This window comes from Acyrthosiphon pisum, chromosome A2 (genome assembly GCF_005508785.2).
Source record: "Acyrthosiphon pisum isolate AL4f chromosome A2, pea_aphid_22Mar2018_4r6ur, whole genome shotgun sequence".
In the NCBI taxonomy this organism is placed as follows: Eukaryota; Metazoa; Arthropoda; class Insecta; order Hemiptera; family Aphididae; genus Acyrthosiphon; species Acyrthosiphon pisum.
In genome coordinates, this window is record NC_042495.1 from 106,288,855 (window position 1) to 106,301,823 (window position 12,969).

The 12,969-nt window shown below is 25.3% G+C and overlaps 2 protein-coding genes across 2 annotated transcripts; one reads left to right on the forward strand and one right to left on the reverse strand.

The window, feature by feature from the left end:
* The first annotated feature begins 1,793 nt into the window (after positions 1-1,793).
* LOC100167926 (probable ATP-dependent DNA helicase HFM1) lies at positions 1,794-4,507 on the forward strand. The gene is made up of 8 exons (XM_029490043.1): positions 1,794-1,929; positions 2,172-2,407; positions 2,466-2,543; positions 2,601-2,716; positions 2,859-3,003; positions 3,079-3,214; positions 4,125-4,244; positions 4,326-4,507. The coding sequence occupies exons 1-8, from the start codon at positions 1,794-1,796 to the stop codon at positions 4,505-4,507; spliced, it is 1,149 nt and encodes a 382-aa protein (XP_029345903.1).
* Positions 4,508-7,259: 2,752 nt separating this feature from the next.
* LOC100160381 (cuticle protein) lies at positions 7,260-11,391 on the reverse strand. The gene is given in 2 exon segments (NM_001163201.1): positions 7,260-8,088; positions 11,133-11,391. Coding segments are annotated over 2 exon segments (351 nt in total). The 5' UTR covers positions 11,247-11,391; the 3' UTR covers positions 7,260-7,851.
* Between the last annotated feature and the right edge of the window lie 1,578 nt (positions 11,392-12,969).

The window sequence follows — 12,969 nt, forward strand, 5'->3', positions numbered from 1 at the left end:
AAAAAATTTATATTCGTAATAGGTGCAGTTAATTAGTGACGCGCGAATGCGCAAAAATCGTAAAATAGCGAACTTCATAAAGCTAAAACTTCGAAACTAAGTCCGACCGCCAAATTCTGACTTCACCATCTTTCTCAGTATAGTTAACTACATAAATCTAAAAAAAAAAATTGCAAAAAAAAGGGTGTCCGGTAAAGTAACAAAGTTCCAATTTTCCAAATATTTTGAGCTGTTTACTGACATTTGTAGTTTCCATTTTTTTTATATAAATATCAATAAAATTTTATTTGTTGGTTAAAAAAGCTTGAAGATTTAATAGAAGGTTCCTATTATATTGTTTCAAAGGTGGATGAAAAAAATTAAAAATCCATTGTCACAATTGTTTTTTATAAGCATCTAAAGTTCAAATATTGACAAAATACGTAAAAATGACGAAAATTTGCAAATTATTTTGAGTTAGAAATTCATGGAAAATTTTCTTTTTAAATCTAAGATTTGAAAATGTAATACAAGATTTCTCATAAGTTTGTCTACCCTTTTCAAAAAAAAAAATGTCTACAAGCAAGTCAAATCAAATTTTTATGAGTGTTTGAAATTCATATTTTTACAACATTTGATATTCACTCGATTTCTCATATTACGATATTCTTATTTTGTTGTAATTAAAAAACGAATGACTGTAGATACTTGAAAATTTCACTGAATGTTTATATTAGCATTTTCTATACACGATAAAATGTTGAAAATTATTTGTCTCTTTTTGAGCTGTTTACGGACATTGTCAGTTTTCAATTTTTTTAGTTTTTTTTTCTATAAATATCAATAAAGTTTTATCTATTGGGCCAAAAAGTGTAAAAATTTAATACAAGGCTCCTGATATATTGTTAAAATAGTAGTTAAAATATTAAAAATACATAGGCACAATTTTTTTTTATAAGCATTTAAAGATCGAATTTTGTCAACATTTATAAAATTTAAAATTGAATAATTATTTTGAAGTTAAAAATTCATAATATGTTCAACTTTTATATCTAAGGATTGAAAATTTAAAACAAGATTCCACGTAAGTAGTTAATTCTATTACCAAAAAATCTAAAAAATACATAAGCACAGTTTATTTTTATAGTCATTTTAAGTTCAAATGTGGACGAAATTATATATTAAAAAACCTAGAATAACTATTTTTGTTGTTTTGTTGTGATTGTATAATATTATTCGTAGGTACTTGAAACTTCAAAAGTATCCTATATAATTATATATCTATGATAGTATCACGGTTTGTTATTGATGTATAACGCATTATAACTACCTAATGGATATCGTGATATGATAATTTGGAATTTATTATAGATGCCTATTATAGGTCAATTTTTTTTTAATACCATAGATAAGTATATATATGTCTAATACCTAGACTGATATACCGTCTTCGCTCAGAATCGTTTTTTTTATACAGTGATATTATATCATTGAATTCAAATTTAATACTATCCATTATACAGTGACCCACTTGTAACCTACTATACAGCAGAGCGACATCCACTTACCCACCTTTTTTTTATTTAATTTATATTTCTAAACCTATCTGTTTCACTTCGGTAATTAATAAAACTTCCCAACTGCCAAAACTAAGTAGGTAGTGGGTACGTTAGTTTGGTATGTTAGGCGTGTAATCAAATATAGTCAGAGTAATTTGGTTATAATTACTTATTTTTAATTATATAGTATAGAAAGATTGTTTAAGTTAGGTTATAACCTATATCCTGTTTGATAATTACTACAAAGTTGAAACTATGATACAGAATACGACTAATATCAATCATAATTGTGTTTATATTCAAGATAAGTCAGTCGTTGTGTCTTCACCAACTGGATCCGGAAAAACAGTTATTTTTGAATTAGCTATAATACGTTTTTTAGAAATGCTCGGCAAGTTTTCTAATAATTTGCAAAATTTTAAAATAATTTACGGTAAATTATTTTATATTATGTCTTTTTATAATGTATAAGTTAATATTACCAATATGTAATATAAAAATAAAACATATGATATTATGTACTCGAAGTCAACATATGATATTATGTACTCGAAGTCAACATAATATTATACATTTATACATATTGTATATTTGTGTGTATTTATTTTATTATCAATACTCATTTGTGGTTAGTGGCTCCAATAAAAGCATTGTGTTCAGAACGTTATGAAGATTGGAAGAATAAATTTACAGTTCATGGACTTAAATGTATTGAAATAACTGGGGATTCAGAAGTTCGCGATTATGTATCTTTAATAACTGATTATCAGTTGATAATAACTACTCCTGAAAAATGGGATTCATTGACGAAAAAATGTCAAGAATTTAAGTATCAAATGTACATGGTCAAACTTTTTTTGATCGATGAGGTAGGTCATTATCGAACTTTTTTATAAAATTCTAAATTAAATTCGACGTATTTCATAGGTTCATTTAATAAACGATGGGATTCGTGGTGCTACATTAGAAACAATTGTCAGTCGCATAAAACTAATCCCAAAAATTGTAAATACAATTATATAATACATGAGTAGAAATAAACCAAATTTTATTTTTCAGGAGCCAAAAATAAATGATTTTACATTACGTTTTGTTGCTGTATCTGCTACAGTGACAAATATTGAAGATATTGCTAAATGGTTAACTAATGATCAAAATGATTCTGCCCATTACTTGAAGTATAATTTATATGATACAATATACAATTACATTTTACAAAAAAATGAAATGAGAATTATTTTTTCCTATTTTATTTAATATTGTATATTTTTATAATATTATTTTATTAATTATTTAATATTAATACGTAATATTTCACAGAAGTACTGAAGACGAAAGACCGGTGAAATTACAAAAAATTGTGTTAGGTTATAACTATAAGACAAGTAGTTTCAAATTTGACTTTGATCTTACCTATAAACTTAAACCTTTAATAAGACAGTATTCAAATGGGCGACCGACCTTAGTAAAGAAATACTTACTATATAAATCCAATATAAACTTTATTTTTAGGTTCAATTCTAACTTTAAAAACTTTTAGATATTTTGTTCTACAAGGAAAAGTGTAGAATTCACTTGTAGTGTTTTAGTGAAAGACATTACAATTTCATTATCTGATGACAAACAACGTTGTATCAACGAATTTTCAAAGGAAATTAATAACAAGAAAATTAAAGGTATTAAAAATATATTTTAATATACATTTGGCATTTACATTAATTCTTGAACGTTGTTTTGGATTCAAATATAATTAAAATTCATTAAATATTTAAATGTATCTTCTTTTTCCCTTTAGCAACCTATTTTATATTTCTACTAATAGTTTAGTATTTTATACATTGGGTGTTTGGATTATTATATATTTTATATTTTTTTTTTTTATTGAACTTAAAAAAACATCAACAGCAAAGGTTTTTGTGTTAAATACATAATAAGTGATTTCTGGTCCTAAAGTTGTACAATTAATAAAATGTTGTTAATTATATGTAATTTCTACTAACATTAATATTATAATTATTATTAACAAAAGGTTTAAATTTTATTATATAAGTCGGTCTTCCTTAGGAAAGCTAATAATAATATATTTGATATGTTTTTGATGCCTGATCCTGATGCTTCGTTCAGGCTGGGTGGAATATTGAATTTTCTGAGTTCGTCGATGTATTGGTAGCACCATGTTATTATATATTTTACTGTTAGAGTAACCCCACAGACTGTGCATTGAGTGGGCTCTTCTTTGGCCATAAGGAACTTGTGAATCAGCCATGCTTGGCCTATTCGGAAACGATTGATTAGAATTTTTTCTCTTCTGCTGAGATTTGGGTCTTATCAGTTTAGAATTGTGTTTTTTGTTTTTTATTTTTTATTTTACATTTTACATTTTACATAAATATTAAACTATATAATATAGTTATATATTACAAATATCAATTGTAATTAATGTTACTTAAAAAAAAAAAATCAATACAGTTTTAATAATACTATGTGCAGCACTATAAATAATAATAAATATTAAAAAAGTATACGTACCTATATAATATAATTTATAAAGTATTATTGTTTACCTGGATTATATACATTTTATAGAAATGCTTAAATTCGGCATTGGCTTTCACCACGCTGGCATGTCTATCAAAGAAAGAAGTGTAGTAGAAAATTTGTTTTGTAATGGATGCCTAAACATACTTATCGCTACTAGTACTTTAGGTATTGATCCTCATACACTTACCAAAGGATAATATTAGTAATCTTATAAATTAATATTGAATTTATTATAATTTACCTTAGCAATGGGTGTTAATTTACCAGCACATTTAGTTATTATAAAATCTACTGAATATTATTCCTTTAATGGCTATAAAGAATATAATGAATGTCAAATATTACAAATGGTCGGGAGAGCTGGAAGACCTCAATTTGATAGTACTGCTACTGCTATCATTATGACGAAAACATCAATGAAGGTATGATACAATAATTTATAAGTATAAATACTCAATCTTTAAATATTGCAATGTATATAGTATAGGTACACTATACATTGTTATTACTAAAATTATAAAACTACTTAAAATATAACATAATTTGAAAGTACCTTACAACTTAATTAAAGTTGATAAAACAATGCTTCCAAAAAGTTTAAATGTTTAGAAATAATGAATATAGGTGTGTTGACAAAAATGAATCACCTTATGGCTTATATAAAATATATAAATATACATGATTTCTATGAAAATATCATTATTATATTTTATAAAACTTTTACTTATGCTAGGTATAGCTGCTTTTGCGTCTTCACTTTTGACTTGGTGCGATCCATTTTAGAGTACGTACGATGCAGTACGTGTGTAGTTTGGTAACTATATCTTGCAAAGGACTAATTAATAAATAATATTTATAGCGTGAATAAGACAAATTGTTGTCCTAAGCTTTCTTCATTCTTAAGATAGATCATCTCGACTATTCCCTTATTCATGATGCCCTCAAAATTACTACTTTTCTTCTCGACGCTTATTCCAACTTAATTTCTTCTTTTCTTTGATACCATAAATGATCCCCTTTTCTAGCTACCGTGTTCCTTCCTGCAACTCTAGAATTCACCAACTATTCGTCATACCTAACCACACAACTCGTGGAACTTGGACATAATAATCCCATTCGTAAAATGTTAATTATAATAAATATAATAATTATAATCTACTTACCTAGGTATATATTAAACTTTAATTCTGTTCCGAGAATCTTATTCTACTTTTAGATTCTGAGTGGAACGATTAATGCATTGATTTTACAATGATGTGTGTTTTTTTATTTTTTTTTATTTTTGTGTCTGTCATCACCTTTTAGGACAGTAAAAGTGCTTGGATTTTCTTCAACAGTACCTTTTCTGATAGGAAAGTGAATCTAGTTGGTACTTTAGGGGGTCAAAAGTAACATTTTTCCAATAGTTTTCAAAAGCGCCGTAAAAAACAAAAGAAAAATAAAGGAAAAACGGGAATTTTTACGCAAAAAAAAAATTCGAGAAAGTTGATATTGGTTTTTGGTGTAACATTAATACGAATGACTGTAGATACATGAAATTTTCAGTGGTTGTTTATATTTCCATTTTCTATACACGACAAAATTTTCAAAATATTTGGATTTGTTTTGAGCTGTTTACGGACAATTCCAGTTTCCAATTTAATTAGTTTTTTTTTCTATGAATGTCAATAAAACTTTATTTGTTGAGTAAAAATACTTGAAAATTTAATACAAGGCTCCTACTATATTATTACAATGACATTTGAAAAATATTAAAAATCCTTTGTCTCAGTTTTTTTTTATTAGCATTTAAAGTTTAAAAATTGACAAAATATGGAAAAAATCACGAAAATTACCTAATTATTTTGAGTTTATAATTCGTAAAAATTTTTCTTTTTAGAACTAAGATTTTAAAATGTAATACAAGATTCCTTATAGGATAATATACCTTTATCAAAAAAAAAATGTCTATAAGAAAGTCAAATTAAATTTTTATGAGCGTTTGAAATTCATATTTTTACAATATTTGGTATTTACTCGATTTCTTACGTAATGATTTTCTTATTTTGTTGTAATTAAAAAACGAATGACTGTAGAAACTTGAAAATTTCACTGAATGTTTATATTAGAATTTTCTATATACGATAAAATTTTGAAAATAATTTGACTCTTTTTGAGCTGTTTACGGACATTGTAAGTTTTCAATTTTTCAATTTTTTAATTTTTTTTTCTATAAATATCAATAAAGTTTTATCTATTGGGCCAAAAAGTGTAAAAATTTAATACAAGGCTCCTGATATATTGTTAAAATAGTAGATAAAATATTAAAAATACATAGGCACAATTTTTTTTTATAAGCATTTAAAGATCGAATTTTGACAACATTTATCAAATTTAAAATTGAATAATTATTTTGAAGTTAAAAATTCATAATATGTTCAACTTTTATATCTTAGGATTGAAAATTTAAAACAAGGTTCCACGTAAATATTTAATTCTGTTACCAAAAATTCTAAGAAATACATAAGCACAGTTTATTTTTATAGTCATTTTAAGTTCAAATTTGGACGAAATTACATATTAAAAAACCTGGAATAATTATTTTAGTTATTTTGTTGTGATTGTATAATATTACTTGTGGGTACTTGAAACTTCTAAAGTATACTATTATATATCTATGATAGTACCACGGTTTGTTGTTGATGTATAACGCGTTACCTAATGGATATTGTGATATGATTAATTTGGAATTTATTATTGCTATTATAGATAAGTATAGATACTATAGATAAGTATACCTATAATAGGTATGTCTAATACCTAGACTGACAAACCGTCTCCGCTCAGAATCGTTTTTCTTATACAGTGATATTATATCATTGAATTCAAATTTAATACTATCCATTATACAGTGACCCACTTGTAACCTACTATACAGCAGAGCGACATCCACTTACCCACCTTTTTTTTATTTAATTTATATTTCTAAACCTATCTGTTTCACTTCGGTATTTATTCTACACTTAGTTTGTAATTTTCATCAACATTTGAACATTTTTGTTTGGCGTGAATTATAAAAAATAAAAATAAATATTTACTTGGAAATGAACGCTGAGCCTGACATTACATATTAATATTTAAGTGATGAAAATTTAAATTGTCAGGATATAAAATTATTGTAAGGATGATTGTAAACTTAAATTGAATTATTTGTAATTTATTAAGGTTATAAAATATACAGTATACATTATACATGCAAAAACATTAAAACAACTCAAATATAATTATATTACATATTTGATATTACAGCCATTATCAGCATTTATTCATTTTATACAGTTTTACAAAATTAAGTAATATCAGTTTTACAATATGCTTTAAAATTAATAACAGAAATACAAATTTTAACAATTTCAAACAGCATAAAATACCTACCTATATTAATTAAAAAATATTCAAAAGCGCAATTTATATAGGTACCGACGTAACATTTATATTGTTATGCAAGTAAAATGTGTATATATGGTGGATACATTTTCTATTATGTACAATAATGAGGGGTCTGTATTTTTAAGTTAAATTGTGAAGTTAATTAAATACAAACAAGTAACAATAATATTTTTTTTTCAATTGCGTTATAATACGTACGTACAGTATATAATACAGTAGGTACATACTATAGGTAATATTATACAGTTATGTTATGCCGAGGATATCTGTTCATTTTTGCATGCATTTTTTAAAGTATGGAAAATATTTAAACAAAAGAGTACAAATTACCTATTAAATTGTTCTATCTTCTCTGAATAGAATTTGATTCAGTATTGCCAAATGGGCTAGCATTATCTTGGAAGGTGATTTTTGGTACAAAACCACTTTCTCCATCAACGTAGTATGTGACCGTCATGAGTCTACCATCCGGAAGATATACAAAGTACGATCCTTCTATGCGACCTGTATCCTTGCCAACTTCGTTTTGTCCATAGTAATTTCCACTTGGTTTATCTTCCACTTTGTATTGGTATTCGTACTTGAAATAATTAATTAAATTAAATATTTGTAAGTATAAAAAAAGTAGTAGGAGATCAAAATATTAAGTTACTATTAAAGTTTTTCATTATAAAATTTTCTTCTACCTATATTTTATCTATCACAGTAAACTTAGTTTTTATATATCTAATATTTTTAAAAATATTAAATAAACCTTTTACTTTCATACTGTTTTATCTAAGTGTGGAATCGGCGTGATAACTAATATAACGGAATGGAAAGTACAATGAGCATTACTTCCCCCCATAGTAACACTGTAAATTATAGTACTTATATTTTTTCTAAAATATAATTTATCTATGACAAATTGTATTATTCACAGGTTTTTATTTTAGGTAAATTTAAAGTTTTATTTGTGAATCCAATATTATGTATAAACTAAAGTTAGATATTTTATACCGTAGCTAAACATGTTTGATAAGTAATTTCTATTACACACTTATAGAAATACTTAATTTACATACTATAGAATAGAAAAGAGCAGTTAGATAATTCTCTTCTCCAAATAATGTCTGTTATAGGTATTATATATAAGGTAACGACTGAATAGATGCCCGTAACTCGTAAGATAAACAAACGTCTATTATACAGTTTATATAATTAGTATAATAAGTGTTAACGTGTTGTGTTACGTGTTGTGTTATAGCCTATAGGTAACAGGTACCTATATTTGCTTTAGACACGTACAAGTATGTTGTATGTATGTGTCAAAATGGGATTTTATGTTGAAAAGTCTTAATTCTTTATCAAAATAATAATAATTTAATCCAAATAGGTTGTGGGGCATTTTAATTTACTCATAAAAACAATTTTAAATTTTTAGTAAGAAATAGATACCTACTATTTTATATTAGGTATATAGGTACATATAGAATATTGATTAAATATTATAAATAAATTAGCCGTTAATATCAATGATGACTGTTGTACGTTAAATGAATCATCCTGCAGTATATAATTATTATTAAAAAAAAATTATTTTGTCTATTTTAAAATGTAATTACCTAAAATGTATATATTGTAATATAATACATGTCCACAATAATAAATAAGGTTATTGTTAAAACTTTATGAGATAAGGAGACATAGAAAAATGTCATCAGGTAAAAAAATATATAACTGGTAACTATTATACCATTTGTTTTAATGTATTCATTGTGAAGTAAAATATAATAAACTAATTAAGTATTATAAATTATAATAAAACAAAAATATAATTTTATATAAAAGATTAAACGTCATTTAAACTATAGCACATTTCATAAAAAAGAAAAATAAAAAAAATTTTCAAAATTAATTGATAATAATAATACAAAAGTCTGATAATTATTGTTTTAAACTTATCTAAATATTAAAACGTATAGGTAGATAAAATATTTTTAAGCTCCTGAGATTTATGCAGAGCTTATATTAAACTTATATCGATAAACTAAATAAAATAGAATAGTTAAAAACATTTGTTAACAGTACTTGAGATGTTTTTGATCTATGTTTAGTTTCTTGGTTGGACAGATTAATTTCAGGCTGGTATTTTTGAAAATTTCATAAATATGTCAAGAAATTACTATAATCAATCGGTTTAAAAATGTTTAAAAAATGTTCATTTGTTTTGGTGGATAACCCTAGTTTCGCTCTAAATTGTTTTTAAAATGTAAAGATTTATCATTGCTTTTAAATTAAAAAAACCTTTATCATAGTTTTATATATTTAAATAATAATTAGCCTAGAAATGTCTGACAACCTCTTCGAAGCCCTTAACCCAATCCAAGACAACGCACCAACAAAATAATCACATTTCTAAAACTTATTTATATGTGCAACCTAATCTAAGGAAACCATTGTATTATTTATATGTAACTAATATTGTTTTGTTATAAGCTAATAACCTATAGTAGATGATGCTGCACTCTAAATAAAAAAAAATAATAAATTGTAAACTTTTTTATTTTTTTATTTTTGAGTTAAGATGCCTCGCTACGGTCATTATTTAAGGGGCAACATTTAGGCAATTTCTAATCTTGTCTTAGCTGCCCGGGATCTATGTGTTAGTTGTAAATGATTATTAGTGTGAGTGAAATTAAATGCTGGTATCCTCTCTCGTACGCGTATGCTTCTGTCAATAACTCGATAACCGTAAAATTTCACTACACGAATTTTACAAAAACATACATTTGTTTTGACAAAATTAAAGTTAGTTAATGTTGTCTGATTTTGATTCTGAAAAAATATTTGAATTCAACAGAAAAATGTCTGTAATCGTACAAAACATTTTCCGTTTTTAATATTAATTTTAATTTTAATTATGATTCGAAAAAGTTCATATTTTCAAGTTTTTAATTATAGTTGTCAATAACATAAAATTCAGTTTTTACAAAGTGCTTCGTAGGATCTATAGACAATTTTTTGGTGATTTCAATTTTTTTTTCAGAATCAAAATCGGATAACGTTAACTAATTTTAATTTTGTCAATACTTTAGGTCTTTTCAGCTAAAATTGACGGCAGTAGCGAGGCCCCTTAAGGCTTCGACAACTAAGGTCTTTAGCCAGCTGTTACTGCGTGGGCGAGGGTATGATTAGATTGAATACGTGTATGTGTAGCAAGGATTTGTCATTTAAGCTCGGGTGGTCACCCATCCGGGAACTAGTGGCGCTCTTCGGCGTCGGCACTCAGAACACGTTTGTGACTGAAGTCAAAAACGGCGCCACAGTGCCACACTAATCCACTTGTGAACTTTTTGTATTTTCCTAAAAACCTTACAAAGTTATCGCATAATAAGTATGAGCCTATTACAATTGTTAAATACAATGTTAAAATTAAAAACCAAGTATTGAGTTATTTAATATTTCTTTAATTTCTATCAATATTCTAATGAAAAATAATGAAATTAGAATAATATAAGTTTGAAATGAATTTTATATTTTTTATTAAATTATTGTTGCTTACTATATTTGTAAGTATATTTTTAATATGCAATTTTGAGTAGTTGAATTAAAATTAAGAAAATTAATCGATTTAGTACTTACTGGCTCTAGTTTTTCTGAAGTTTTAGTCATGGAGTCCCCTTGAGGACGACCTTGGATCAGCAATATCCATGTGAATAAAATGAAACAGAATAATCCTTCTTTTACCAACATCATATTTATATATTTTCTTTAATAATTATACAACACTTTTAAATATTTAAAAATAAAAATGTAAAATTTTATAACACTATATAGTAAAAATTAAACATTTATAATATAATTTCTATGTTTACAGCGAAATCAAATCTTTGTAATTGATTTCATATCGGCTTGTGTCTCCTTTAAATATAAACCTCTCCCTTTTTATTCCCCCGTAGAGTTTATAGTAAAATGTTGCTCCGCCCTGAAAGGAAAGTACGAATTATACCTAAATAAAAAAATGTTAAAACATTTACTACAACATATTAATGTTTTTATGTACCTCGTTGGAAATGAAACATTATTTTTAAATGACAGTACATTTTAACTCGCCTTGCACAAAGTATTGTTTTTTTCTGTAGCAATTAATAAATAAATATTAATAAAAAAATATTACTCATTAAAATAAAAAATTGAAATGGTAATAAAAGTTTTAAGATTGTCATATTAGATTTTTTTGAACTCTAAAAGTTTCTAATAGCATATTTTTAGACCAATAAAAATAATTTTAGAACATATACCTACGATTTATGTAATACTTTGAATTGGTTATTTTTTTTTAATTCCTTAATAGGTTTTTCACCCATATCTACACACGTTTTAGAGTCAAGAAAGTAATGGGAGTCAGTGCGTTTTTAACTACACTCAAAATTATTTTGCAAATAAACCAGCTTACAAAATATATATATATTTCATTTTAAATTCCTAAACATTGGTCTTCTTTTTATAGAGTTTTTATTTTAGTAGTTTTATAAATTATTAAGACATGGAATTACAATATGTCAATATTTAATATAATCTAGAATTTATTTTAATTTAATTAAAATAATTAAATAATTAGATAATTAATTAATTCAGTTACCAACACTAATCAATAAACAATACCTTGTTATGCCTGTAAGATTTATTTTCAATATATATATATACATAGACATAAAGTATAAATCACTATTAAGAACTGATTTCCAAGTACCTAGGTAGTATAGGTACTGTATTTAATTTATTTTGTAATACACGGCAGTATTTTATGAATCTAATATGAACTTACTTTTAAACGGTTTAAAAATGGGAGTTTAACTTTTTTCAAAAAATTTTACATGCTTATATGAACCTATATATATATACTAAATACATATTTCTTTAATAAACGTATATTTGTTAAAGCTGACTGTATGGGTCAAATTCATTATTGTATAGTTTGTATTTACTATTTATTTTATTCAGTCTGAATCTTATTTAATGTGCAATTAACGTAATCCATTATCTATGTCCATACGCTAGGAATAAATGAGTGATTGCTCTTTGGCGTTGGATATTACGTTATGCTTTCTTCGCATTGTCGAATCCACACGCAATGTTAACCTTTGAACTCAACGCGCAACCGACATTGCAAACAAGCTTCTCAGTAATAATTACATAGGCTTGTCATTCTTTAAATACACTAACAAAATGGGTAGCCTCCTTAATAAAACACAGCCTGTCCAAAAATATTTAAGTAAAAATAATTTATAAATTCAACGGTAATCTTAAAATTTTTAATATCTAAATTAATATTTTCAGGAATCTATTACTCTGAAGTTAAGCTTTCAAGTTTTTAACACTTTAACCAACAAACTTATACGATTTTGTATAACGGAAATAATAATTGACTTTGTTATGATTTTTTTTACAAAGATTAAATCAACATTATTGTTAATAT

Bases quoted from the DNA above. Each gene is read 5' to 3' on its own strand.
- LOC100167926 (XM_029490043.1), top strand. From the start codon at position 1,794: ATGATACAGAATACGACTAATATCAATCATAATTGTGTTTATATTCAA. The intron at 2,544-2,600 runs GTAAATACAATT...ATTTTTCAGGAG, and splicing joins TAAAACTAATCCCAAAAATT to CCAAAAATAAATGATTTTAC. The intron at 4,245-4,325 runs GTATTGATCCTC...AATTTACCTTAG, and splicing joins TATCGCTACTAGTACTTTAG to CAATGGGTGTTAATTTACCA.